Source organism: Eumetopias jubatus, unplaced genomic scaffold, assembly GCF_037043125.1.
Source record: "Eumetopias jubatus isolate StellerSeaLion01/CBP00866 unplaced genomic scaffold, mEumJub1_p1.0 scaffold_1, whole genome shotgun sequence".
Taxonomy (NCBI): Eukaryota; Metazoa; Chordata; class Mammalia; order Carnivora; family Otariidae; genus Eumetopias; species Eumetopias jubatus.
This window is the reverse complement of record NW_028274807.1, coordinates 126,081,490-126,109,278: the sequence shown is the minus strand read 5'-3', so window position 1 is coordinate 126,109,278 and position 27,789 is coordinate 126,081,490. Positions and strand designations below refer to the sequence as shown.

Below are 27,789 nucleotides of genomic sequence, written 5' to 3'. Positions count from 1 at the left end.
GCAGATGCTTAACCGACTGAGCCACCCAGGTGCCCTACCAGACACTATTTTCCAACGTTAGGATTAGTATGTTGAACAACAAAAATGTGATATCTTCTCTTATAAACCGTATCTCCTTTCAAAGTTATGAATAAATGAAGGCGGAGCTGGAGCAGTTATAAATGAGCACAATAACCTATAAAACTCATTAATCCAGTAGTAATATACTAGAGTCTTAAAAAATAAATATTAAAGATTAGTCCTAACATAGTCCTCACTTGTGCCTCTTTCATGAAGAAGTAGCTTATGCGGGAATTGTGATCTTGTTGCTTCATCTGGAAGATGTGAATAAAGCACCATAAAACATATATCTGAGAGCATTACAGACTTAGAATTTCATTATCTAAGATATCTAAGATATCTAAACAATATCTAAGCATTAGAGACTTAGCCAAATTTCTAGAAAAGGGAAACAACCACATTTCCTCAGGGGAGTTTGCCACTTCTGGGCAGAATGCAAGAGGTATCTGGATTTGCCTGGGCAAAAGGCCACTGCTGGCAGAATTTATGGCAGTCTCAGGGCTGGAGAATCAGAAATAAAGGCAAGCTCCCAATGAGAAGGGAGGTACAGAGAGCTAAGTCTGACAAATGACCAGTTCTCCCCTTAAGATATTTGGCACAAGTTGAAGTTACATGGAACGGGAGGCAAAGAAGACAATCCCAAACCTTAGTGTGGGCCCAAAGAATACACCAGGTTGTTAGCTTACTATTGCTGCTATAACTATTGCCACAAATTTAGTGGCTTAAAACAACACATATTTATTATCTGATGGTTCTGTAGGTCAGAAGTCTGAAGTGAGTCTCACTGGGCTAAACCCAAGGTGTCAGCCGGCGTGTGCTTCTTTCTGAAGGCTCAACAGGAGAATCCATTTTCTTGCCTTTCCCTGCCTGTAGAGCTGCCGACATTTCTTGGCTCATGGCCCCATCCCCTTCCATATTCAAAGCCAGCGATGGCAGAGTCTTTCTTACATTGCATCACTCAGACACTAACTCTTCCCTTCCCTCTTCCACAGTGAAAGGACCTTGTGATTAACTTGTCTCACCCAGCTAGACAATCCAGGATAATCACTTTATTCTGAAGTTGCCTGATTAGCAATTTTAATTCTATCTACAACTTTAATCTTCCTTGCCATGTAACATAACATATTCACACTTTATGGGGTTAGGACTTGGATATCTTAGGGGGGCCATTTTTCCACCTACTGTACCAGGCTTTCAAGTGGAAGCCATGGAAGCCTACCAAAACTACAACCTTGTCTTGATTCAGCCCAACCTCAATTGGTTGAAAGTGATCAGTCCCCATTCTATCTTCTTAGCAGGACAAAGGAGTGAACACACTTTGGAAATGATGGTGTATCATCTGGAGCCTCTAAAAAAACTTATAAACACGTCTGTTTGTTCCAGCAAAAATTAAAAGGCATGCCAAGAGAACTAGATGTCCAGAAATTAACAGAAAAGCAACAATATAAATACATCTACAAATAACCCAGATATTGTAGTTAGCAGACAGAAATGGACCTTTAAAAATTATGATCAATATGGCCAAGGAAATGGAGAAAAATGTGATGACAACAGAGGAAAAGATGGCAAAAATAGTGAAAAAGATGGAGAATTTCATTGGAAAACTGGAATCTATGAAGAAGAAATCAGGTGGAAATTCTAGAAGTGAAAGAGGCAGGCAGTTATTCCACTATAGATGCAAGAAAAAGCATCCTCATGCTTTCTGTCTAATTGGAGCAGTCAAGATTGCATGGCAGAATACAGAAATTACAAAAATACAGAAAGAGAACTCTTGCAACTTGGAAATAATCTTGTAAATGGCAAAAAGATTCTTTTACTCCAAAAAACAATCTATGTGATTTTACATGAAAAGGCAATAATTGGTGGCAATTTCTCAATAAATGGATTTAACAGTACAATGGATACACGGAGGAGGAGATCACTAAACTGGAAGGCAGGTCAGTATAAAGTGTCCAACTGAAGCACAGTGAGAAAAAAAAGAATGGAAATATAGAGAAAAAGCAGTTTTAAGACATTACTACATATATATTTATAGAAGTATAAAAGTGGAATCAACGGAGAACAGGCAAGAGGAATATTTAAACAATGAGAATTTTCCAAAAACGATGAAAAACAGCCCACAGCTAGGGTAAAATCATAATTAGGCATACCATAGTCAAACCAAAGAGCATAAAGAAGATAAGGAGTCTATTTAAAAAGCAGCCAGAGAAAAAAGACATGTTACCTTCAAAGGAACAGCAGTTGACTTCTCAACAGAAATTATGCATAAAAGAAAACAGTAAAGTGACATTAAATTTGTGGAAGAAAATAACAGAGTTAAACATACTTGGTGGGAAAAAAGTCCTATAAAACTGTTAGTTAAAAACACTTAAAACCCTGAAAAAATTCATTGTCAGAAGGTTTTACTAAGGTGAAGAAATTATTTAGACAGAATAAAAATGATCCCAAATGGAAACAGAAATTGAGGATGGAGTGAAGAGCAATGAAGAGAGTAAATATGTGCTTAAATATAAATAAATATTGACTTAATATTTATAAATATAGACATTGATTTTATGACATTCAAAATGATAAATATAATTAAAAGTTCATAACAATAACACAACAAAAGGGACTAAGTGAATTTAAATGTTATAAAGTTCTTAGCATTAGCAAGGAAGTTACAGAAGTGATAATGTTCCTTACACTATAATAAGCATTGTAATCTATTGGGTACTCACAAAAGAATAGGAAAAGAATATGTAACTAACAAGTGAATAGAGGGTAAAAGATGGAGTAATTAAAAAATTGATTACTCTAGGGGAGCCTGGGTGGCTCAGTCGGTTAAGCGTCTGCCTTAGGTTCAGGTCAAGATCTCAGGGTCCTGGAATGGAGCCTCAAGTCAGGCTCCCTGCTCAGTCGGGAGTCTACTTCTCCCTCTCCCCCTGCCCCAGAGGCCCCCCACCCCAACTCCTGCTCTCTCTGTCTCTCTCTCTCAAATAAATAAGATCTTTAAACAAATTGATTAAAAGAAGAAAAGAGAGAAAAGGGAACATAAAACAGTTTAGCCAAACAGAAAACAAATAGTAAGGTGGTAGATAACACCTGAATATATCAGTAAATACATTAAATACCAACAAATTTATATGACAATTACTAAGATTGTCAGATGGAATTTTAAAAATATTTGCTGTTTATAGAAAACACTTTAAATATAAGGACACAACACTGAACACAAAAGGATTAAAATATATATCATGCATACAATAACCAAAAGAAAGCTAGTGTAACTAAAACAAACAACAACAAACACAGAAAGCTAGTGTAACTATACCAATATTAAACAAGACTTTAAGGCAGAAACATTACTAGCGATATAAAGAGGCCTTTCATAAGGATCATAATTATAAAGGGGTTAACCCACCAGGAAGATATCACAATCCCAAATAGATATGCACTCAAAAATACAGTTTTAAAGTATACAAAGCAAAAGTTGAGAGAATTAAAAGAATAAATAGACAAACCCACAATCATAGTAGGGAATTTTAACACACTTTTCTCTAGTGCTAATAGAAAAATCAGGTAAAAAAATCAAACAGGAAACAGCAACACAATTTTCTTCTATACACACATATGTATGTATTTTATTTATATGTAATATACATTATATAAAAATGTTTATGTTATATATACAAATAAATACCCAACAACTATAGGATACTCATTATTTTAAAATGCACACTAAACAGCAAAAAGCGACTGTATGCTGGGCCACCAAACAATCTTCAACACATTGCAAAAGACAACTCCTTCAGAGCATGTTATCTTACCATAATGGAACTACACTAGACATAAACAGCAAAAGGTAGCTTGGAAATGACAAACACTGGAAATCAAGCAATACACTTCTAAATAAATTATGAGTCCAGTAGGAAACCACAATGAAAATTAGAATATATATTGAATTAGAATATATATTTTAAAAATATTTGGATAATCATAAAGATATATCAAGAAAAAGAGTAAGCATTCTTTTTTTATAGGGAAATTTATAGCCTTAAATGCATATATTAGAGTGGAAGAGAGTGTGAAAATCAATGATTTTAACTTCCTTTTATAGAAACTAGAAAAAGAACAAAACCAAAAGAAAGTCAAAAGAATGGACATTAATGAAATAATAAATGAATTTACAATGGAGAAAATCAACAAAGCCAAAAGTTGGCTTTTTATGAAGACTAATGAAGTAGATAAAACCCTGGCAGTAAGAATCAAGAAAAAGGAGAAAACATGAATTACCAATATCAGCAATGAAAAAGAGGATTGTAGCAACAATCCCCCCACATTAAAAATGTGTAAGAGCTTTCAGGTTGGTGAATGCATCCATGTATTGCTCTCTAGTTCCTCAAGGACAGAGTTCCTGTGCTTGAAAGCCTTCCAGACCTCACCTATGAGTCTCTTCATCTGGCTGTTTATCTGTATCCTTTATAATATTTTTTGTAATAAACTGGTAAACATAAAGATAATATTGAGAAAAACTTTACATCAGTAAGTGAAATTTAGATGAAATGGACAAATTTTTTGAGAAACAAAATTACCAATACTTGAAAAAACTTGAAGAATCAGAAAATCTGAACGTTTTTCTAGCCATTAAAATAATTTAATCTGGAATTGAGGACCGTTTCACTAATAAAACTCTAGACATGAGTGGCTTCACTGGTGTACTGTTCCAAAGATTTAAGAAGAAAATAACATTACTCTTATATAACATATTCCAAAGAATAAGAACAGTGATATTTCCCACTTTATTTTATGAGCTAACATAACCTTAAAACCAAACATATGGGGATATTAAAATAAGGGTAAAATTGAAGAATAATTTCTCTCATGAAAAAAGATGAGATGGATGCGAAATATCCTAAACAAAATGTTGGAAATTCAAGTTCAGCTGTATATTTAAAGCATTATACATAACAACCAAGTGGGGATTATTCCGGGAATGTAATAGTGGATTAACATTTAAAAGTCAGAGTAGTTCGCCACATCAACAGAAAAAGGAGAAGAAATCATATGATTATCTCCATAGGTGCAGAAAAAAACTTGATAAAAATTCAGCATTCATTCATGATTTAAAGAAAAAAATAGGCAAACCAGGAAGGAAGGGAGCTTCTTTAATATGATAAATAACATCTAAAATGAAACAAAACACCAGCAAACATTTTACCCAATGGTGAATTATTGAAAACTTTCCTCCTCTACCACTACTTCTATGTATTGATGTACTGGAAGTTCTAGTCAGTGCAGTAAATCAAGAAAAAGAAATAAAATTGTAAGACTTGAAAAAGAAACAAAACATTATTCACAAAGGCAAAAGGATGTACACAGAAAATCCAAAAAAACTTATTATAATTAATAAAATAATTTAGTAAGGTCGTTGGATTCAAGGTCAATATACAAAAACCAATTATTTTTTCATATACCAGCAACAAGCAAATGGGAAATGAAATCGTGACCCCGTTTATAATAGCACCAAAAACCAGTTGATATATAGGAACAAATCTAATGAGGATGTTCAAGGCCTCTAAACCGAATACTACAAAATAATGTCAAGAGAAGAGCTAGTAAAGAAGGCCTAAATAATTGCAGGGATATACTGTATTCATGAATTGCAAGGGTTAATAGTGTGGAGATGTCAAATCCCTCCAAACTGATCTGTATTTTTGTATAGTTCCAATCAAGTGTCTGCAGGTATTTTTTTTTTCTGGAAATGGACATGTCAATTCTAAAATTTACATGGGACTGCAAAAGCCAAACAGTAACAACAAACAACCCCAAGTCCATCTTGAAGGGGAAAAAACCCAAGGACTTACATTATGAGATATCAAGACTTACCATAAAGCTATAGAAATTGAAACAGTGAGATATAAATGGAAGAATTGATATACAGATCAGTAAAACAGAATGGAGAGTCCTGAAACACTATATAATTGCCTGATTTTTTTAAAAGATTTTATTATAATTTCCTGATTTTTAACAAAGTTTTGTACTAAAGTACAGTGAGGGAATGGTGCTGGGTCCATTGGTGTCCCACTAATCTCATTTTTAAGTTATAATCCCTACATTTATCCATTATGGCACTAGAAACTTAAATATAAAACGCTATCAAAAGAAATACATACTTTTAGTTCATTTTTTATTTTCAGAAATCTTATCTAGGTAGCAAAATATAACAAGAAATACTCATATTCCCTCCAACCATATTTTAAAATAACTATTTTGTCATATTTGTTTCTTGTGTTATTTCATTCTACAACCAGTTAAATATCAAGTTCCTTTTAATCCTACTCCAAGCAGAGTTTGGAGTGTCTGACTGTAGATGACAGAAGTGCCAAAGAAACAAGAAGGTGACCCTAAATGCCAGAGAAGTGAAGGGAAAGTTAATTCTGAACCCCATCCTCTGAGGCACTGTTTTCTGTCTAGCTTCTTTGTCTAAACATAATATTCGTGAGCATCAACTGTGCTATTTCATATACATTCTGAGGCAGAGATATTGCAGGTTTGGTTCCATACCACCACAATAAATATCACAGTGAGGAGATTCAAATGAATTTTTGGTTTCCCAGAGCATATAAAATATGTTTAGAGTATTCTGTAGTCTATTAAGCATGCAATGGCATTATGTCTATCAAAATGTACATACCTTAATTAAAAACACTTTATTGCTAAAAAATACTATCCATCATCTGTGCTTTCAGTGAGTCATAATCACTGATCCCAGAAGACTGTAACAAATATGATAATAATGAAAAAGTTTGAAATATTGTGGGAATTACCAAAATGAGACACAGAGACACATTGCAAGCAAATGCTGTTGGAAAAAAATGGTACCCACTGACTTGTTTGACGTAGGGTTACCACAAACCTTCCATTTGTGAAATATGACACACAGTGTCTGCGAAACACAATAAAGCAAAGTGCAATAAAATGCGGCATGCCTTTATTATAATTCTCATTGCTCTGTGGTATTCCAATAGTGAACATATCATTGAGTATTGATGGAAATTTCGTTTTTTTTTTTCAGTTTAAGGCTATTATGAGGTAATACTGCTGTAAAAATTCTTGTATATGTCTGTTGGTGAACATGTGTATACCTTTCTGTTGATACAGGGTACACCTATATTCTAATAACTGCCAGTTTTTTAATGTAGTTGTACAATTTCCACTTTCCTACATCCAACAGTGTATGAAAGTTCCAGTTTCCCCATATCCTTGTTAATACTCAGTTTGGGATGGCTTGCCGCCATCATGAACAGCACAGTAACTATCCGGACCAGGAAGTTCATGACTAACCGACTACTTCAGCGGAAACAGATGGTCATTGATGTTCTTCACCCTGGAAAGGCAACGGTACCTAAGACAGAAATTCGGGAAAAACTAGCCAAAATGTACAAGACCACACCAGATGTCATATTTGTGTTTGGATTCAGAACCCATTTTGGTGGTGGCAAGACAACTGGCTTTGGCATGATTTATGATTCCTTGGATTATGCAAAGAAAAATGAACCCAAACACAGACTTGCAAGACATGGCCTGTATGAGAAGAAAAAGACATCAAGGAAACAGCGAAAGGAACGCAAGAACAGAATGAAGAAAGTCAGGGGGACTGCAAAAGCCAACGTTGGTGCTGGCAAAAAGTGAGCTGGAGATTGGACAACAGAAGGAGTAAAGATGCTGCAGTGGCTTTATCTGTGGTGGTTGTGCAGATTTTTCATGAGAGGATCAATAAACTAAGAATGTTAATATGAAAAAAAATACTCAGTTTGGGATGAAATATAAATTTATAAATTTAAATCTTAAAGTTTAGCTATTCTGGAGTACATGATGAAGTTCATTATAGTTTTAATATTAATTACCCTGATAAATAATAAAACTGAATACTTTTTCATGTTTATTGGCAAATTAGATAACTTCTTTTGTGATGTACCCATTTTTCTATTGGATTGTTTGCTTATTGGGTTGTAGGAGTATTTTATATATTATAGCTAAGAGACTCTGTTGGATGTATTTCAAATATTTTTTCCCATTTTGTGGCTTGCCTTTGACTCTCTTTTTTTTTTTAAAGATTTTATTTATTTGTCAGAGAGAGAGAGAAAGAGAGCAAGTGAGCACAAGCAGAGGGAGAAGCAGGCTTCCTGCCGAGCAGGGAGTCCGATGAGGGACTCGATCCCAGGACCCTGAGATCATGACCTGAGCCTAAGGCAGACGCTTAACAACTGAGCCACCCAGGCGTCCCACCTTTCACTCTCTTAATGGTGTCTTTTGGTAAACAGAAATTTTAAATATTTCTGAGTGCAATTTCAACATATTCCTTTATGTTTAGCACTTTTTGGATACTTTTTTTTTTAAAGATTTTATTTATTTATTTGACAGAGAGAGACACAGCGAGAGAGGGAACACAAGCAGTGGAGTGGGAGAGGGAGAAGCAGGCTTCCTGCTGAGCAGGGAGCCCGATGCCCGGCTTGATCCCAGGACTCTGGGATCATGACCTCCGCTGAAGGCAGATGCTTAACCAACTGAGCCACCCAGGCACCCAGGTCTCCTTGAATTTAACAAATGATTTATAAGCCCTTTAATTTGTGCTATATAACCATAGTTATAAACTAACTTGGTGAGATAGCATAATATCATAGAAGACAAAGCTAAGCCACATGGCCTAGATATTTTTGGAATTGATGTTTGTGAATGGTGTGAGATAGGAGCCTCTATACATTTTTTTCTCCCATGTATATGTCCAATGGACCCAGCACCATTTCCCCAGGTGGAGCTCACAGACTTCAGGAGGACTGGGCTGCAGGCTTCAGGACCAAGCAGAAGCAGCCCTCTGGGGTTCAGCGTTTCACCTGACCTTAGTCTTCAGCACAGGGTTGCAGGGAACTGTGTCTTTTGGACTGGGGGGTGGGGGAGCTTCCGGGAGGGACGTGGAGTGGGCAGTGGAGATGCCTGCGAAGAAGAGTCTGAGGATCCCTGAAAACTGTGTTCAAAACATCGTGTGTACGTGTGCACATGTTCTCCTGAGGGAAGAGTCCCTAGGTTTCATCCTGGGGACTGCCCCCCATTCCCCTGAAGTCTGTGTTTTCCAAACATCTAAGAGCTGCTTGGCTGGATGAAGGCCCACGGGTCAGTCAACTTACGTTCTAGTAACTAACCTGGGAGCCCAGCGAATCCCTTGCCTCCAGCCTGTTTCTCTTTCTGAGAAGGCGGTCAGCTCAGCGGGCTCCGAGGTTGCTTCCGCTCGCACCTCCCGCGGGCCGACCCCTATCCCCCGAGCAGAGGTGCAGCCTCGCAGCTCCGGGAGCTGGGCCGAAGGGGTGGCTGCGGGTCGGCTGGAGCGTGGCTCGCAGCTTGTCGCCCTCCAACCCTGTGGAGGGCCGGGGCTGCCGGCGAGCGGCCCCTGGGAGGGGTCGGGGGTGTAGCGAGAGTGATCTGCCCAAAAGGCTAACCCTTCGGAGTAGGCGGATCCGCCCCCCCCCCCCCACCAAACCCACACTCCCGGGCACGTAAAGCCTGCCTAGGCGCTGGGAGCCGCGAGTCAGTGTCGCGTACCCGCAGCGGACTATGAGGCTCGCGATCTGCGCCCTGCTGTGTGCAGGGACCCTGGGTGAGTGCGCACTGGGAGCCGGTGGGCTCTTGCTCTCTAAGACCGGGACTGGGTGCCAGCCGAGGGTCAGTCGTACAGGGACACTGCACAGCCTGGATCTAAGGGGTCCGGAAGCAGCCCAGCGCCTGGCTGGTCCCAAAGTGCTTCTGCCCGTGGTGCGTGCAGGCTCCTGACAAACTTTTGTAGCCTAGGGCTGGGGGCCATATCCGGCTTGCCGGCCTGATGTTGTACGGCTGGATGAGCTAAGGATGGTTTTTACATCTTTAAATGGTTGAAAGAAGATAAAAAGAATTAATAGTTTTGACACACATAAATTATAGGAATTTAAAATTTCAGTGTCTATAAATAAAATTTTATTAGAACACAATCATGCTCATTCAGATAAGTATTGTCTGGGGTTGCTCTCCGGCTTCAAAGACAGAATTGAGTAGTTGCCACAGAGACCGTATAGCCCACAAAGCCTAAAATACTTACTAGCCTATTACTGAAAAGATTTATGACACCTGGCCTGGAACCTGTTGCTCCCGTTCACAGCCAAGGAAACAGGATCACAGGAGAGAAGGGATTTTCCCCCAGGGCTCATGGCTCTGTGTTAGTAAATGGGAGAGGGGCTTAATGTCAGGTATGCTTGACTGATCAGGTATCTAACCAGAAGGGTTTTTCCTGCTTTGAACTGTACAACATTTCCCATCCTTATTGCACAACAAGGAGGTAGAGGAACGTGTGGGAAAAGCAATCATCCTAGAATAGGATCCACCTGCCACTCATTTCTGTGTGACTCTGGGCCATCCCTGGACCTCTCTGAACTGGTTTCCTCATTAGGTAGGAATTGCTTTTTTATAACTAACACTGTGAAAGTGGAATGAGATAATGTACCTAGACAGAGCTAGACACAGGTGAGTATCACTGAAAAATCCTGCGCATAAATGTAGGGGGCCCCTTCCTGTGTTGGACAGAGGGAGCCCAGGGCTCTTGGCTGGGTAGCTGTAAGGAAGGTAGGTAACGGTATACCGTTAATGAGCTCATGCAAGTGAACCCCCACCCCCATGACTCAACAATTGTTGGTTCTTTCTAGCCCTGGTTCTGCCTGGCCTCAGGCTGTCTTAAATAACTTCCAGAGGGGTAAGTTGTCTTACGTGGGGAGAGAGGTAACCTGGAGACAGCAGAGGGAGGACAAGGCAGGAAGGGCAAGGAGTGCCGTGGTGGGCCTCCTTGGCCTACTACTGCCACATGGGGCCACACAGCGAGCTCTGCTGGGGCTGGAGGGGGCTGGAAAGGTAGTGTACAGCCGTGTTCCATCTACAGCCACCACGAAATCCAGAATGAAACCCCCTGGTTGCTCCCCAGTTCCTCCTGGATAGGACGTGTGTTGTTTTTTTTTCCTCTGTCTCCTCTCCTGGCGATGTCAGGTGCTGACCGAAAGCTCATTTCCCAATCGGCTCTATATTTACAAACCAGAGGCAAGAGCGGCCTACCTCCCCCCATCCCCACCCCCCACAGTCCTTCCCGCTGGACACTGGATATGGATCAGGCTGGAGTCTAGGATGTGATTTCTTCAAAGCCCTCTTCTGACAAAAGCTCTTCTGATGGCAAATGACAGAAAGGCAACCAAAAGAGTTTAAAATTAAAAAGATCAGAAGGGGGAGGGCTGTTATTAGTAGACCTTGCAAGAATCAAGAACCAAAGGTTCAGAACAGCCTGTATGTCCACTTTGGCCTCTACCTCCTACCTCAGCCTCTCTGGAGCTTAAGAGGTTTCTCCACACAGTAAGCATGTGGCCACCAGCAGCTGTTCCTTCCTAGGATCAATCTGAAATATCCACAGTGGGCTCTGATTGTCTTTTCTTGAAATTGTCACATGACAGGCATGGAGGGTTATTGAATTGGCCTAGGCTAGCTGGCTTGCAGTCTCTCTTTTTCTTTTTTAAAATAATTTTTACTGAAGGATAATTTACATATAACAAAACGCACTCATTTTAAGTATACATGTAGTTAAATGGATTTTGGTAACTACACCTACCCATGTAACTACCACCACGATCAAGGTACAGAACATGTCCATCACTCCCAAACTCTTCTCTTCCTCATCATTCCCACTTTCTGCCATTATAGGTAAGTTTTGCTGTTTCATATAAATGGAATCATCCAGTACATAGTCTGTTGTGACTGGCTTCACTCAGCACAATTGTTTAGCGATTCATCCACATTGTCGCGTGCATCAAAGTTCATTTCTTTTTATTGATTCGTCGTATCCCATTGTATGGCTTTACTACAGTTTGTGTACTTCTTCACTTGTTGATTAACTTTTAGCTTGTCTCCAGTTTGGGGATATTATGAGTAAGGCTGCTTATGAATGTTAGTGTACAAGTCTTTGGGTAGACATAGGTTTTCATTTCTTTTTCTTTTTTTTTTTTAAAGATTTTATTTATTTATTTGTCAGAGTGAGAGACAACACAGTAGGGGGAATGGCAGGCAGAGAGAGAAGCAGGCTCCCCACTCAGAAGGGAGCCGGATTCGGGGCTCCATCCCAGGGCCCTGGGATCATGACCTGAGCCAAACACAGACGCTTAACCAGCTTGGCCACTCAGGCACCCCAGGTTTTCATTTCTTTTGGGCAAGTTTCTAGGAGTTAAATTTCTGGGTCATATTTAACTAGTTAAGAAAATGCCAAACTTTTTTGAGTAGTTGTACCATTTTACATTGCTGCCAGCAATGTAGGAGAATTTCAGTTCCTCCGCATCCCAGCAACGCTTGGTATTGTCAGTCTTTTCACATTAACCACGTCTGTTGTGGTATTTCACTATGGTTTTACTTTGCATGTCATTGATGAACAATGATGTTGAGCATCTTTCTATGTTCTTACTGTCCACTCATATATCTTCTTTTATGAACTATGTGTTCAAATCTTGTCCCGCTTTTTTTTAAATCTTGTCCTATTTTTAAATTCGGTTATTTGACTTATTATTGAGTTAAAAAGCCCTTTGTATATTCTGGATACAAGTCCTTGGTCACATAGATGTATTGCAATTATTTTTTCCAAGTTTGTGACTTAGCTTCTTTTCATTTTCTGAACGCTATCCTATGAAGAGCAAATGTTTTACATTTTGACCAAGTTCACTTACCAAATTTTTATGTTTTGGTTATGATGTTCTGTGTCCTCTCTAAAAATATAATTGGCTGCCCCTAAAGTTACAATATTTTGTTTTATTTTATTTTATTTTAGAAGTTTCATAGCTTCAACTTTTCTGTTCTGGACTATGATACATTTGTAGTTTTTGTGTATGGTTGAAGTAAAGTTTGAGATTCATTTTTCTCACATGAATATCCAGTTTTTCCAGGACTTGTTTTTGTTTTTGTTTTTAAGATTTTATTTATTTATTTGACAGAGGGAGAGAGAGAGAGCACAAGCAGGGGGAGCAGCAGGCAGAGGGAGAAGCAGGCTCCCCGCTGAGTAGGGAGCCGGATGCGGGACTGGCTTCTAGGACCCTGGGATCATGACCTGAGCGGAAGGTAGACACTTAACCGACTGAGCCACCCAAGTGTCCCCAGGACTTGTTTTTGAAAAGGATATTCTTTCTCCACTGAATTACCTTAGCAGCTTTGTTAAAAATCTACTGACCCTATAAATGTGGTTTACTTTCTAGACTCTCTGTTCTGTTGTATTAAGCTGTATGTCTCTCCTTGTGCCAATATCACACTATCTTGATTACAGTAGCTTTATAGTAAGTCTAGACATTAGGTAGAATAAGCCCTCCAACTCTAGGTACTACTTCAGTGTTGGTTTGGCTATTTAGATCCTTTGTGTATGCATATACACTTTTGAATTAGCTTATTAATTACTATAGAAAGCAAGTTTAGTCTTGAAATATTGTTGAGATTTCATTTAATTTATAGATCGTTTTGAGAAGTGTTAACCTCAAAAAAACATTGTCAGTTATTTTACCAGCAAAAATGGGTTTATTTGGGAATAGCAGAAGATCATATTTCAGGGTATGCAAGCTATGGCAAAACCATAGGCAAGACTAGAGAACAAAAGACAGGAGATGCTTTTTTTTTTTTTTTTTTTTAAGAGAGAGAAAGGGGGGAGTTGGGAGAGGCTATTAAAAAAAAAAGTTCGGGGTGCCTGGGTGGCTCAGCCATTAAGCGTCTGCCTTCTGCTCAGGTCGTGATCCCAGGGTCCTGGGATCGAGCCCCACATCGGGCTCCCTGCTCCCTGGGAAGCCTGCTTCTCCCTCTCCCGCTCCCCCTGCTTGTGTTCCCTCTCACTGTGTCTCTCTCTGTCAAATAAATAAATAAAGTCTTTTTTAAAAATTAAAAAAAAATTAAAAAATTTTTTAAAAAGTCCATGGGCTGGGAATTCTAAGTGTAGTGGGTTTTCATTGACCGAGTTGTGACAGTCTCTCATTGGCTGGGCTGTTGCCAGGCAAAGAGAAAATCTCTTCCTCCTGCTAGGGTAGTAAAGTATAGGCTTCTTCCTGTTAGGAATGCAGGGTACCTCTCTTCCTGTTGGGGTTTACAATTGACAAGGAGTGGTAGGGTGTGAGAACTTCAGCTTCTGGCCTTCCTGCTTTATTTTATTTTATTTTACTTTACTTTATTTTATTATTTTTTAAAAGATTTTATTTATTTTAGAGAGAGAGAGTGGGGGAGAGGGGCAGAGGGAGAGGGACATGCAGACTCCCTGCTGAGCACAGAGCCCTATGAGGGGCTTGATCTCAGGACCCTGAAATCATGACCTTGAGCCAAAATCAAGAGTCAGACACTTAACAGACTGAGCCACCCAGGCGTCCCAGTTAGCAGGTTACTTTTATTTTAGCACCTTCATGATATTATTCCATTGTCTATGACTTGTGTGGATTCTGACAAAAAGTCTGTGATATTTATTATCTTTGTTCCTCTATACTTAATTTGTCTCTTTTCCCTAGTTGCTCTAGAACTATGAGTTTATAGTTTTCATAACATTTGGAAAAATTCTGGGCAAATATTTCTTCACATATTTTTTCATGCTCCTTTCCCCTTTTCTCCCTAGGACTGCAGTCACGTATACATTAGATCACTGAGGCTCTTTTTATTGGTTTTTCAATCTCTTTTTTTTCCCCTCTCTGAGCTTCATTTCAGACAGTTTCTAATAATGTCTTTCAAATTTTATTTATTTATTTGTACAATATAGTGATTGAACAATTCCATACATCACCTGGTGCTCATCACCACAAGTGCACTCCTTAATCCCCATTACCTATTTCACCCATGCCCCCATCCCTCTCCTCTCTGGTAACCAGCAGATTGTTCTCTACAATTAAGAGCCTGTTTCTTGCTTTGTGTCTCTCTCATTTTTTCCCCTTTCCCTGTTTGTTTTCTTCCTCAAATTCCACATTTGAGTGAAATCATGTGGTATTTGTCTTTCCCTGTTTCATTTTGCTTAGCTTTATACTCTAGCTCTATCCATGTCCTTGCAAATGTCAAGATTTCATTTTTTAAGAGTTCATTCTTTTTTATGGCTGAATAATATTCTTCTATGTATCTATCTATCTCATCTTCTTTATTCATTCATCAGTCAATGGACACTTGGGCTGCTTCCATATCTTGGCTATTGTAAATAATGCTGCTATAAATATAGGGGTGCATGTATCCCTTTGAATTAGTGTTCTTGTATTGTTTGGGTAGATACCCAGTAGTGTAATTGCTGGATCGTAGGGTGGTTCTATTTTTAACTTTTTTCAGGAACCTCCATATTGTTTTCTCCAGTGGCTGCACCAGTTTGCATTCCTACCAACACTGCGCATGTCCTTTTTACTCTACATCCTCGCCACCATTTGTTGTTTCTTGTGTTTTTGATTTTAGCCCTTCTGACAGGTGTGAGGTGATATTTCCTTGTAGTTTTGATTTGCATTTCCCTGCTGATGAGTGACGTTGAGCATCTTTTCACGTATGTGTTGGCCATCTGGATGTCTTCTTTGGAGAAACGTTTATTCATGTCTTCTGCCCCCCCCTTTTTTTTTAAAGGATTTTATTTATTTATTTGACACAGAGAGACAGAGGGAGAACACAAGCAGGGGGAATGAGAGAGACAGAAGCAGGCTCCCCAATGAGCAGGGAACCTGAGGCAGGACTCAATCCCAGGACCCTGGGATCACGACCCAAGCGAAAGACAGATGTTTAACCAACTGAGCCACCCAGGCACCCCTTCTGCCAATTTTTAATTGGATTATTTGGTTTTGGGGTGTACAGGTGTATAAGTTCTTTATATTTTTTGGATACTAACCCTTTATCAGATATATCATTTGCAAATATCTCCTCCCATTCCATAGGTTGCCTTTTAATTTTGTTGATTGTTTCCTTCTCTGTGCAGAAGATTTTTATTTTGATATAGTCTCAGTAGTGTATTTTTGCTTTTGTTTCCCTTGCCTCAGAAGACATATCTAGAAAGAAGTTGCTATGGCTGATGTCAAAGTAGTTACTGCTTGTGTTCTCTTCTCAGATTTTTATGGTTTCAGGTCTCATGTTTAGGTCTTTAATCCATTTTGAATTTATGTTTGTGTATGGTGTAAGAAAGTGCTCCAGTTTCATTCTTTTGCATGTTGCTGTCCAGTTTTCCCAACACCATTTGTTAAAGAGAGTGTCTTTTTCCCATTGGATATTCTTTTCTGCTTTGTCAAAGATTAATTGACCGTATAATTATGGGTTTATTTCTAGGTTTTCTATTCTGTTCCATTGATCTATGTGTCTGTTTTTGTGCCAGTACCATACTATTTTGATAACTGCAACTTTGTAATATAGCTTGAAGTCCAGAACAGTGATGCCTCCAGTTCTGCTTTTCTTTCTCAAGATGCTTTGGCTACTGGGGTTCTTTTGTGGTTCCATACAAATTTTAGGATTGTTTGTTCTAGTTCTGTGAAAAATGCTGTTGGTATTTTGATAGGGATTGCATTAAATGTGTAAATTGCTTTTTTAATTTTTTTAAATTTTTAAAAAAAGACTTTATTTATTTATTTGACAGAGAGAGACACAGCGAGAGAGGGAACACAAGCAGGGGGAGTGGGAGAGGGAGAAGCAGGCTCCCCACTGAGCAGGGAGTCTGATGCAGGGCTCCATCCCAGGACCCTGGGATCATGACCTGAGCCGAAGGCCGATGCTTAACAACTGAGCCACCCAGGCGCCCCTTGTTGGGAGTTTTTTGATCACGGATTCAATTTCTTTGCTGGTTATAAGTCTGTTCAAGTTTTCTATTTCCTCTTGTTTCAGTTTTGGTAGTTATCCGTTTCTAGGAATTTATATCCATTTCTTCTAGGTTGTCCAATTTGTTGATATATAGTTTTTCCTTTTTTTTTTTCTTAAGATTTCATTTATTTGACAGAGAGAGCACAAACAGGGGAGTGGCAGGTAGAGCAGGCAGAGGGAGAAGCAGGCTCTCTGCTGAGCAAGGAGCCAGATGTGGGACTTGATCCCAGGACCCCGGGATCATGACCCAAGCCGAAGGCAGCCACCTAACTGACTGAGCCACCCAGGTGTCCCATAGTTTTTCACAATATTCTCTTATGATTATATTTCTGTGGTGTTGGTTGTTATTTTTCTCTCTCATCTATGATCTTATTTATTTGAGTCCTTTCTCTTTTTTTTCATGATAAGTCTGGTTAGAGGTTTATGAATTTTTAAAATTTTTTTTCAAAGAACTAGTTCCTGGTTTTATTGATCGGTTCTATTTTTTTTTTTTTAGTTTCTATATCATTTATTTCTGCTCTAATCTTTATTATTTCCTTCCTTCTGCTAGTTTTTGGTTTTGTTTGTTGTTCTTTTTCTAGCTCCTTTAGGTGTAAGGTTCAGTTGTTTATTTGAGATTTTTTCTTTCTTGAGGTTGGCCTGTATAGCAATATATCAACTTCCCTCTTATAACCACTTTTGCTGCATCCCAGAAGTTTTGTACTGTTGTGTTTTCATTTTCACTTGTTTCCATGTACTTTTTGATTTCTTCTTTTATTTCCTGGTCGACCCATTCATTGTTTAGTAGTATGCTTTAACTTTATGTATTTGTGGTCTTTTCAGATTTTTTCTTGTGGCTGATTTCTAGTTTCATAGCACTGTAGTCAGAAAAGACACACCGTATGACTTCGATCTTCTTGAATTTGTTGAGTTGTTTTGTTTTGTGAGCTAATATGTGATCTATCCTGGAGAATGTTCCGTTTGCACTTGAAAAGAATGTGTTTTCCTCTGTTTTAGGATGGAATGTTCTGATTATATCTACTAAGTCCTGGTTTAATGTGTCCTTTAAAGCCACTGTTTCCTTGTTGATGTTCTGTTTGAATGATCTGTCCATCAATGTAAGGGGGTGTTAAAGTCCCCTACTATCATTATATTATCTATTCATTCTTTCATGTTTGTTATTAACTGTTCTATGTATCTGGATGCTTCTGTATTGGGTGCATAAATATATATAATTGTTATATGCTCTTTTGGATTGTTCCCATTATTATTAAATAGTGTCCTTTTTGTCTCTTGTTACAGCTGTGTTTCAAAGTCAGTTTTGTCCCTTGTAAGTATTGCTACTCTGGCTTTCTTTTGCCCACTGTCCACTATTCTAAAACTTTTTTTTATGTTTTTTTATATATATTTATATATTTATATATATATATATATATATACTTTTTTAAGTTGTTTAAAGTACTAGGGCAAGTCCCATATCAGTTACTCTTTCATAGGCGGAAGCAGAAGTCCATCCTGCCTTTGGTTTTTTTGTTTTGTGTTTATATTTCTTTTTTCTTTTGGTTAGTTCTGTGTTTTAATACTGTGTTTCTGACAAGACTTTCACTTTTCCCCTTACAATACAAACTTCATTCACCCTGTTTTACACTCACACTTAAAAAAGAAGTTAGAAGTGCAGAAACTAGTTTTAGTCATTTGGACATAAGCACAGTGGTGACTGAAAATATAAACTTTCAAAAAGACTTTCCTGGGCACCTGGGTGGCTCAGTTGGTTGAGCGACTCCCTTGGGCTCAGGTCATGATCCTGGAGTCCCAGGATCGAGTCCCACATCGGGCTCCCTGCTCAGCAGGGAGTCTGCTTCTCCCTCTGACCCTACCCCCTCTCATGCTCTCTCTCTCTCTCTCTCTCATTCTGTCTCTCAAATAAATAAATAAAATCTTTTAAAAAAAAGACTTTCCCCCAAAGTGCATACCTTTGAGAAAGAAAAAAACTGTAGTTGGATACAGTAGCTCTTTGTATAACTTAACCTGCTTACAAAGCTATTTTCATTTATAGAGTTGTATTGTCTGTACTGTTACCAGTTATTTCTAAGCACAGAATGTTTTAGCAATCTATATTAGCAAGCAGAGTAAACATGCTTTGAAAGGCTCCAAATGCAAATGTAAGCTAATACTCCAAACGTTTCTATTCTGCACAGGGGCACATGGCCTCTGGAGTTCCATTCCCTAGCTTGCTCTCCCTTCCCTGGGCTGCTACTATGGAAGACTTTTTCAGATAGGGTTGAGGGGCTCCATTTGTCATTCTGTCTTTCGTATGGGATTCTGTCTAAGGTAATTTGGCATCTCATGTCCCATTTCTTTTGATATTTCCTACTTACAGTTAAAAGGCAGTACAGATTTTGGAGTCAGACAGACTTGGGTAATTCAAATATACTGGACTTCATCAAAAACAAGGACCTGCTACTGTTGTAACTTTCATCCTCTAGATTTTATTTAAAATAACTTTTGGCTCAAATACTACAGATTTGTAAAAAAGCATTTTGCCTTTGTAATATTCTCTACGCTCATTACTATAGCTTAAAATGCCAGTGAAATAAACGTGCACTGATTTTAATGCCCCAGCAATTAGTGCCATGTAAGTTTAGAGTATCCAATGTCAAAAGAAAGACTGAATCAGTAGGCTCAAGATTCCTTCCTATAGGTTTCTTTTATCATTTTTCCTGAGGTGACATTCACTAACATCAAATGAATTATTTAAAAGTGTATAATTCAGTGGCATTTAGTTATTCACAGTGTTGTGTGACTACAATCTCTAATTCCAAAATAGTTTCATCGCTCCAAAAGAAAATCCTGTACCCATTAAGCGGTCAGTACCCATTCCCTTCTCCCCCAGCCCCTGGCAACCACCAGTTTGTTTTCTGTCTCTGTAGATTTACCTACTCTAGATATTTCATACAAGTGGAATCATATAATGTGTAGCCTTTTATATCTGGCTTCTTTCCTTTAACATATTATTTTTGAGGTTCATCAATGTGTAGCATATAGCAGTACTTCATTGTTTTTATGGCAGAATACTAGTTCATGGTTTGGATATAGCATATTTTGTTTATCCATTCATCCACTGATGTACATTTGGGTTGTCTCTGCCTTTTTCAACCATTGCGAATTGTGCCGCTATGAATATTTGTGTACGTGTATTTGAGTACCCATTTCCAATTCTTTGGGATATATACTGAGGAGTGGGATTTCTGGATCATATGATAATTCTGTGTTTGACTTTTGGGGGATGCTTTTGGCTTTTTTCTCCAAGGGGAAAGACACAATCAAAGAAATGGGAGTTGAGAATTCATGTGAGCCATGCAGCCAACCCAATTTTTGTCTATCCTACTCAGCCAACCATTTACCTTTCACCTCTTCTACCAGCAAAGACAGATGAGTGCTGTGGGTCCCTTACACCTCTGGCCTCTGTCCCCTAGGGCTGTGTCTGGCTGTCCCTGGGAAAACTGTGAGGTGGTGCACCATCTCAGATCATGAGGCCAGTAAGTGCTCCAGTTTCAGTGACAATATGAAAAGAGTCCTTCCAGCGGATGGTCCTCACGTCACCTGTGTGAAGAGAACCTCTCACCTCGAATGTATCAAGGCCATTATGGTAAGTTGCAGCTGACTACAGGAGAGTGGAAGAAAATCCATACTTCCTTTTTCTGTGCTTGTTATTGTTTATTGCTTCAGAACAACTTTCTTCCCACAGGAACTAGACCATGCTTTGCAGGAGAAAGAAATAAGCTGAAGACCTGAAAGTACAGGGACTGTGTGTAGAAAAAAATATAGGTGCTCAACGTTCATTAATAGTAAAAACAATACTAGTAATTAAATGACTAATAAAGAAGGATTCAGTAAAAATGCCTGCCGTAAAGCAAAGCCAGAACTGCACTGGAAAAATCCATAGTCAGAAATAAACAAGAAGCTATAGTATTACCGTTATTACTTAACATTGTTTTTGAAATTTCCCAGTAATGCAGTAAGATACAAAATGCATATGAGGTAGAAAGAAACAAATAAAATATCAATATTTTCAGATGATTGCATGCCTGGAAAGTACAATGGGGTCAAGAAAAATATTACTATAATTATTTATTAATGAATAAATTAGTTTGGCAAAAGATAAACATATCACAATGTCATTGTTGTGTATCAGTGGTCATTAGTTGGGGGAAAGTTGCCCAAAATTGTGACTCATTTTCATTTAAAACAATATACTGTAATTCTATTATACTATAATATATTCTATAATACAATAGAAAAACATTTCAGGAAAAAAATCATAGGAGAGATCTGCAAGATTGTTATAATACAGAAGTCTAGGACAAATGAACATTTATTTTATTTATTTATTTATTTATTTATTTATTTATTTACTTTTTTAAAAGATTTTATTTATTTGACAGAGAGAGACAGCGAGAGAGGGAACACAAGCAGGGGGAGTGGGAGAGGGAGAAGCAGGCTTCCCACGGAGCAGGGAGTCTGATGCGGGCCTCAATCCCAGGACCCTGGGATCATGACCTGAGCCGAAGGCAGACGCTTAACGACTGAGCCACCCAGGCGCCCCATGAACAACATTTATTAATGAATTAAAACATATGCCATATTCCTAAATGGGAAGACTAAATATCATATAGTTGCATATTTTCCCAAAGAATAAGTTTAATATAATTTTGATCAAAATACAGTCTTTTTAAAAAGAATCAGTTGAATAATTATAAAATCCTAAGGAAAAGCACATGGAGGAGAATATGAATAGTATTATGAAAAAGAAAATTAGCAAGGGAGTGGCTGAGGCCTACCTGAAACTATAAAATATAAAAACAGCAGTGTTACAGAGACCAGGGTCCTAGTGTAGATGTAAGAGACCTGGAAGAGAACAAAATTCACACATATTTGCAGCTTTATTTACATACATTCATCCATCTACTTGTCTATGTGATATGATACGGATGTCAACTACGATCAATATCCAACATCAGGGCACTAGGGCCCTAGGTTTAATAAATTTAGGTAAGATACGTGTAGATTTACATAGATATGTATGATAAGGCAAACTTCCTAAACAAATGGCTGAGAAAAGATTTCTTTAGCTGGACAACTGGGTAACTATTTAGCAAAAAAATCAAGTGAAATGTTTAATCCATTTACCAAAACAAGCTTTCAGTTTGACTCAATTTGACTAATATAGGTAGACATCACAAGATAAATTGCAGAGGTAAATAAATTTGGAAATGAAAAATTATAAGTCTCTGGCAAAAAATTTTTTAAAGCCTTAAGCATCTGAAAATATATTCACCTCAGCTATGACAAAACACCATAGTGCAAAAACTAGATAAAGATGGCATTTAAATTTATAAGAAATGCTTAAGAATAACAAGCTATACACAAACCATTCACAGAAAAGAAATTGTAACTAATAAATAATATAAACAGTAAAGGAAAAGTGTTCATCCTTTTTAATAATCAAATGCAAATAAATGCAAATAAAGCCATTTCTTAAAGTAACAGTTTATACCTAGAAATGTAATAACATCTCTTAAATGATAGCATTTCTTTCTGGTAGGTTTCTGTGACATTAGGATACATTGCTATTGGCATTATAAATGATAAATTATGTCATTTCTGGAAAACAATTTGGAAATATTCAGTAAGAGTCTAAATATGCATACAAACTTTTATTTATTTTTCTCTAATTCATCTGTGAGTGGGGGGAATGATTTGTTACAAGAATTTGACCTTATACAATTGTGGGAGCAGGTTAAACTTCTCTATGACAGTACTGTCTTTCATCTGTTCTTGGAGCTTGAGGAGGAGGCTGCGAGGAAGGGAAGATGTATGTAAAGTGGGGGAAGAGCAAGAACAATCTAGAACCTCAGTCTTGACCTAGAGCCCATGGGCGTGAACTGAAACCCATGTCTGTAATTGCTTCTGACCTTGACGGTGTTCATTAGGCACAGTGGCCTTCTTAACCTTTTACCTTTATACTAACTCCTTCTTTTTCTCAAATTAATTTAAGTTGGGTTCTGATACACGCAACCAACAGAGTATTAATTATATATAATACATACATATGTAAATACATAAGTGTGAATATATGTGTAAGAAAAAGATGGGATGGGGAAAAAGGAGGCAAGTATATAGAAATGCAACACTAAATTCAGAAAAAGCCTAGTTACTTCAAACGTCAATTAATAAATGAATTTAAAAAATGATTTCCATGATGGGTTGAGAAATGATCCAATCTCATTTCTGAGAAGAGGCTGTGAGGTTGCTGCTTCTCACAAGAAGGAAGGAATGTTGGGCTGACTGACATACTTGAAGAGGGAATCCAGATGTGTGAGTGCAAACCATGACTTCTTATAGATAGAAATATTCGACAATTCACTCATTCACTTATCCAGCAAGTATTTATTGAACACTTACCTGTAGAAGGTGCTTCTCTGGGTACAGTAGGAACCTTAAAAGGAAACACACACACACACACACACACACACACACACACACACGTGTCCCCACCTTGGTGGAGCTTTCATTCCAAAGAGGAAGGCAAGCAGTAAACAATGAAAGTTTGTCAGGTGGTTGATAAGGGCTAAGGAAAAAACAAAGGAGAGTCCAACATTCATGCATGAAGTGGTAGTTTTAAGATATGGTTGTAGAGAGCCTCGATGTGAAGGTGACCTTTGAGCAAACACTAGGAAGGGAAGGAGGTCTGACCCATGCAAGTATCTATGGGTCAGACATCCCTGGCAGAGGGCTAGGTTAGGGGCTCCCTTCATGGTCTGGTCTCTTCTCTTTCAGGCAAACGAAGCAGATGCTGTGACCCTCGAAGCAGGTTTCGTGCTTGAAGCGGGGCTGCCCCCCTTCAGCCTGAAGCCTGTCGTGGCAGAATTCCATGGATCAAAAATTGGTGCGTTCTCCCTGGGGCCCCAGGTCTCTGATTTGACACTGCAGCCATCAGGGAGAAGGCAGGGTCTCTGTCAACATTGCACCTGAAGGGAACAGAATGGCTGGAGCTCTTTGGGTCGAAGGAGACTGTCATCTACACTGCCCCTCAAGGGCTGGAATGTTGACTCTCCCTGGGAAGCTGTGAACTGTGTACATCCTGGTGGAAGTACCCTTGGTGCTGCTGGATAAGAGGGGGGCAGGGCTGTCTGGGGTCCATTGCCCACCCAGTGGGGCTGCACCATTGGAAGGCCCATCTCTGGAGACACACAGACCTGGACAGGCTCTTCCCTCTGCTGAGTCCCCAGCAGGTGCTACAGAACATGGGTCTGTGAATGCCGTGAAGAGAGGTTTGTGGCGGGCGGGGGGGAGGGTTGAAGTATAACGCTTTGCCTCCTCTCCATCCTTGTCCATAGTGTCATCAGTGTGTGCGTGAGCACAGCCCAACTCAATCAGACTCCAACTTGCAGAGCCCTGGCAAAATCCTGGGGTCTCCCCTGCATCCGTCCTCTCAGACCTTCACCATTGTGTCTGGGCTGCAGATGGAGAAGCAGAGAAGGGAGAAAAGCCTTTGGAGAGACGGAGTAACATCACAATGACTGGGAGCTGAAGATCTCCCTGAGGATGCCCTGCAGGCCCTGTAATAGCTGGTGGCCCCCACCCCCATGTCTCTACTGGCTTGGAGGGGCTGGCAGAGAGACACAAGTGTTTATTGCCTTGAAAAGGGACCCCCACACACACACCATTAATCAAAGGCTTTTTTCTTTTCCTTTCCTACCTGTTCACCAGGGAATGGTAGAGATGCTAGGATTCCCTAAAGTTGCCCGCTGCGCACACTCTGGAAGATGAGCTAGCGACAATGTGGTATCTTCCTTTAGCCCTTCTTTCTCTCTGCTCCTTTGCAGATCCACACACCTCCCATTATGCTGTGGCCGTGGTGGAGAAGGGCAGCGACTTCCAGCTGAAACAGCTCCAAGGCAAGAGGTCCTGCCACACGGGCCTAGGATGGTCGGCTGGGTGGTACATCCCCATGCGGATACTTCTTCCTTCTGACTCTGTTGAAGAAGGTAAGCTGGCTAAGGCTGGGGGCCCTCAGGCGGGACTCCTACTCCAGTCGCCTACAGGGATTGTAGTGGGGCCAGACAATCACTATCAGGCGTATCAGTTTCATGAACTGCAAGATGGGGTGAGGACAATCTGCTTTAAATGTGGTTAGCTGGGTTTGCTGCAGCAACAACCCCTGGGAACTGGCAGCTGAGTCTTCTCTCAGCAAAGGTACCTTGGTCTCTGAGCTCTCGACAGCCCCATACTCATTGTAACCCCGGCGGTTTGCTTGACAAGGAAGGTCACTGAGGCTCACGACAAACAGGAACTCCCTCTGGCTTCCCAGGAAGGCTCACTAGGGATTATAGCCACACCACCAGCAGTCAGGCCTTTGTGCCTGGGGTAAGGGCTTGGGATGGGGGCAAGAAGAGAAGAGTGGCCTGGAGCCATGATTTTTGTGTGTGTGTACTTCTTGTCTAGTTATGATGAGCCAAGTGAGCCTAGGGTGCCCCTTTAGCCCTTGAAAGACGATGGCCAAATCTTTCTGTGCTTTTGAGGCCTGCCAACTCTGCAGCATTCATGTTTTGCCTGTAATAGGGACAAGGGGCTGCTGGGGTCAGATGGAGTGCTATAGCCTGGGCCACAGCTCTGACTCTGTGCCATTTCTTGGGGTCTCCTCGCCTCAATGTCAGACACTGCTGGATGTCTGTGTGAAAGCTTGTGAGGTGGCTGTTGGCACACCCCCTTGCCCACCCCCGGACAAGTTATCCCAATCCCCTCCCATGGATTCCTGGAAGAGGAATCCCCACAAACTACCACAGCCCCTGGACCCAAAGGGGAGAGGAGTGGATGGGACCGTGTCCTGAGGTAAGGAAGGATGGTCGGAGTTCCTGCAGTGTCTGGGGTTCTGCCTGCCACACTTAGAGCCTCCGTGGTGAGTTAACAAGGTGAGTGGCCCTGGGGTTGCAGCTTGTTTTCGTGTAGGTCAGCCGCCCTTGTGTCTCGAGTGGACAAGCTGGGAAGCATCTGGTGGGCTGGAGCCCCAGGCCCACACATTAGTGTGATACCTGAACACATGGGGACCCCGGGCCATCCACTTCCTCAGCCATGGGCACTGTCGGCCACCTCTGCTCATCTGCTTCCTCAGGATGGTCCTGGGAAGTGTGTGCAGCATCACGGGCTCTCACATAGGGCCTCGCTCACACACATGTGCAACCTGGAGGCCCCCAGCCGGTTCATGCCCTGAGGGCCTTATGTCTGTGTTAAGCAGCCGCAGCGGAAATGGCCCAGTTCTTTTCCGGCAGCTGTGTCCCCTGTGCGACCAGGGAGGTGTTCCCCAAGCTGTGTCAACTGTGTGCAGGGAAAGGGACAAACAAGTGTGCCTGCTCCTTCCAGGAACCATACTTCGGCTACGCAGGCGCCTTCAAGTGAGTGGGGACACCCCCCCAACCCCCCACTCCTCCTCACTCTGATGGCAGGGAAACTAAGGTACAGGGAGTGGACAGGGCCTGCCCAGACCACCTAGGGTGTCAGTGTGAAACCCAGGGTCCTGAGTGCCCCCCATGGCCTGCCCTCACTCCTAACCATCCTGAGGAACAGTCTTCTGTGTGGGAGCCCCTCTTCTCTCCCTACAGCCTAGGGTCTGTATGTTACCCTCCTGGACCAAGGAGGGCTGAAGGGACAAAACTGTATCTGGGATTCACATACACAGGCTCGGGCTTCCAGCTGGGCCAAAGACCAGGACCTCCGGGCTTGCTTCTTTCTCCCTGAGCATCTCCCTGTGTCATGAACATGTGCCTGCGTCTCTCCGCCTCCCTCTCAGCCCCCTGCAGGCACCTCTCCATGTCTGTAAGAGACAAGGCTACTGCTCAAAACCAGCACAAAACTGTCCAGGAATCCAAGGCTAGCCTAAGTTTTTATCCTCTGTATTAGGCTTTATTAAAAGAAAAAAACAAAACCCCCCAAACCCAGTCACTTTAGGTTGCCTCTGAAGGGGAAGGTGAGGGTCCTGCCCTCACATCATCCCTCCCTAGAGTTACCTGGGTTGTGATTTACAGAGCTCCTGCCTGCTTCAGGCCCAGGTTGACTGTGGAAGTACAAAGGCCCCTCAGATGGGGCCATGACCTCTGAGGACACACTGAAGCCTGGGCAACTGTGGGCAAAGCCCTGTGAGCCAGTGGTCAGGGCAGAGCCTCAGAGGGGTTGCACGGGGCAGGGGTGAGCTCAAATCATGGGGATTGGCCTGATGCCTGCTGTCTTGTGCCTCAGGTGTCTGCAGGATGGTGTAGGGGATGTGGCCTTCGTGAGGCATATGACAGTGTTTGGTAAGTGCTGCATGGAGGAAGAATCACGTGAGCCATACTGGCCAGGGCAACTGGTTTCTTCCTGAAGGTTTCCTTACATCTAGAGATGGGTGATGACAAGACCGTTAATGAAATAGGAGAGTTTCTGAACTACTAGTCTCCTCAAATAACATACTACATCCACTAATGGCAAGATTTAAAAAAAAAAAGAGCGCTTCTGTACAAAAACCATTTCTGTTATTCGTACTTTGTTTAGTGTTCAATTTGTTCAGTCCGTAAATCTTCTAAACAAATTTTCTGAACATTTAAAGAGTATTTACCAATTAATAAAATGAGACAAGTTTTAATAATTCAATTCTCTTAGCCACTGCAATATCCATTTCAAATGTAATCACACTCTCCTGAATGCTTCAGTGTGAATGTTTCCTTAATCCTATAAATACCTTAAACAAACAAATTATAATGATTTCAGAACTTATTAGCACATCTACAATTAGATGTGTTGCAAAAGTGTTATTACTGTGGACAAAAATATATTTCTTTTTTGTCTGTTTTGTTTTTTTAAAAA

General features: G+C 40.3%; 1 protein-coding gene across 1 annotated transcript in view; it reads left to right on the top strand.

Annotated features, from left to right (window-relative positions):
- The first annotated feature begins 20,368 nt into the window (after nucleotides 1-20,368).
- LOC114205655 (inhibitor of carbonic anhydrase) overlaps nucleotides 20,369-27,789 on the top strand; it is a 29,071-nt gene continuing 21,650 nt past the window's right edge. The window contains exons 1-5 of the mRNA XM_028099193.2: nucleotides 20,369-20,539; nucleotides 23,731-23,839; nucleotides 24,780-24,941; nucleotides 26,186-26,345; nucleotides 27,187-27,242. Of these exons, the coding sequence (XP_027954994.2) occupies nucleotides 20,456-20,539; nucleotides 23,731-23,839; nucleotides 24,780-24,941; nucleotides 26,186-26,345; nucleotides 27,187-27,242 (571 nt within the window). The 5' untranslated portion in view covers nucleotides 20,369-20,455. The remainder of the gene's footprint in view (nucleotides 20,540-23,730; nucleotides 23,840-24,779; nucleotides 24,942-26,185; nucleotides 26,346-27,186; nucleotides 27,243-27,789) is intronic.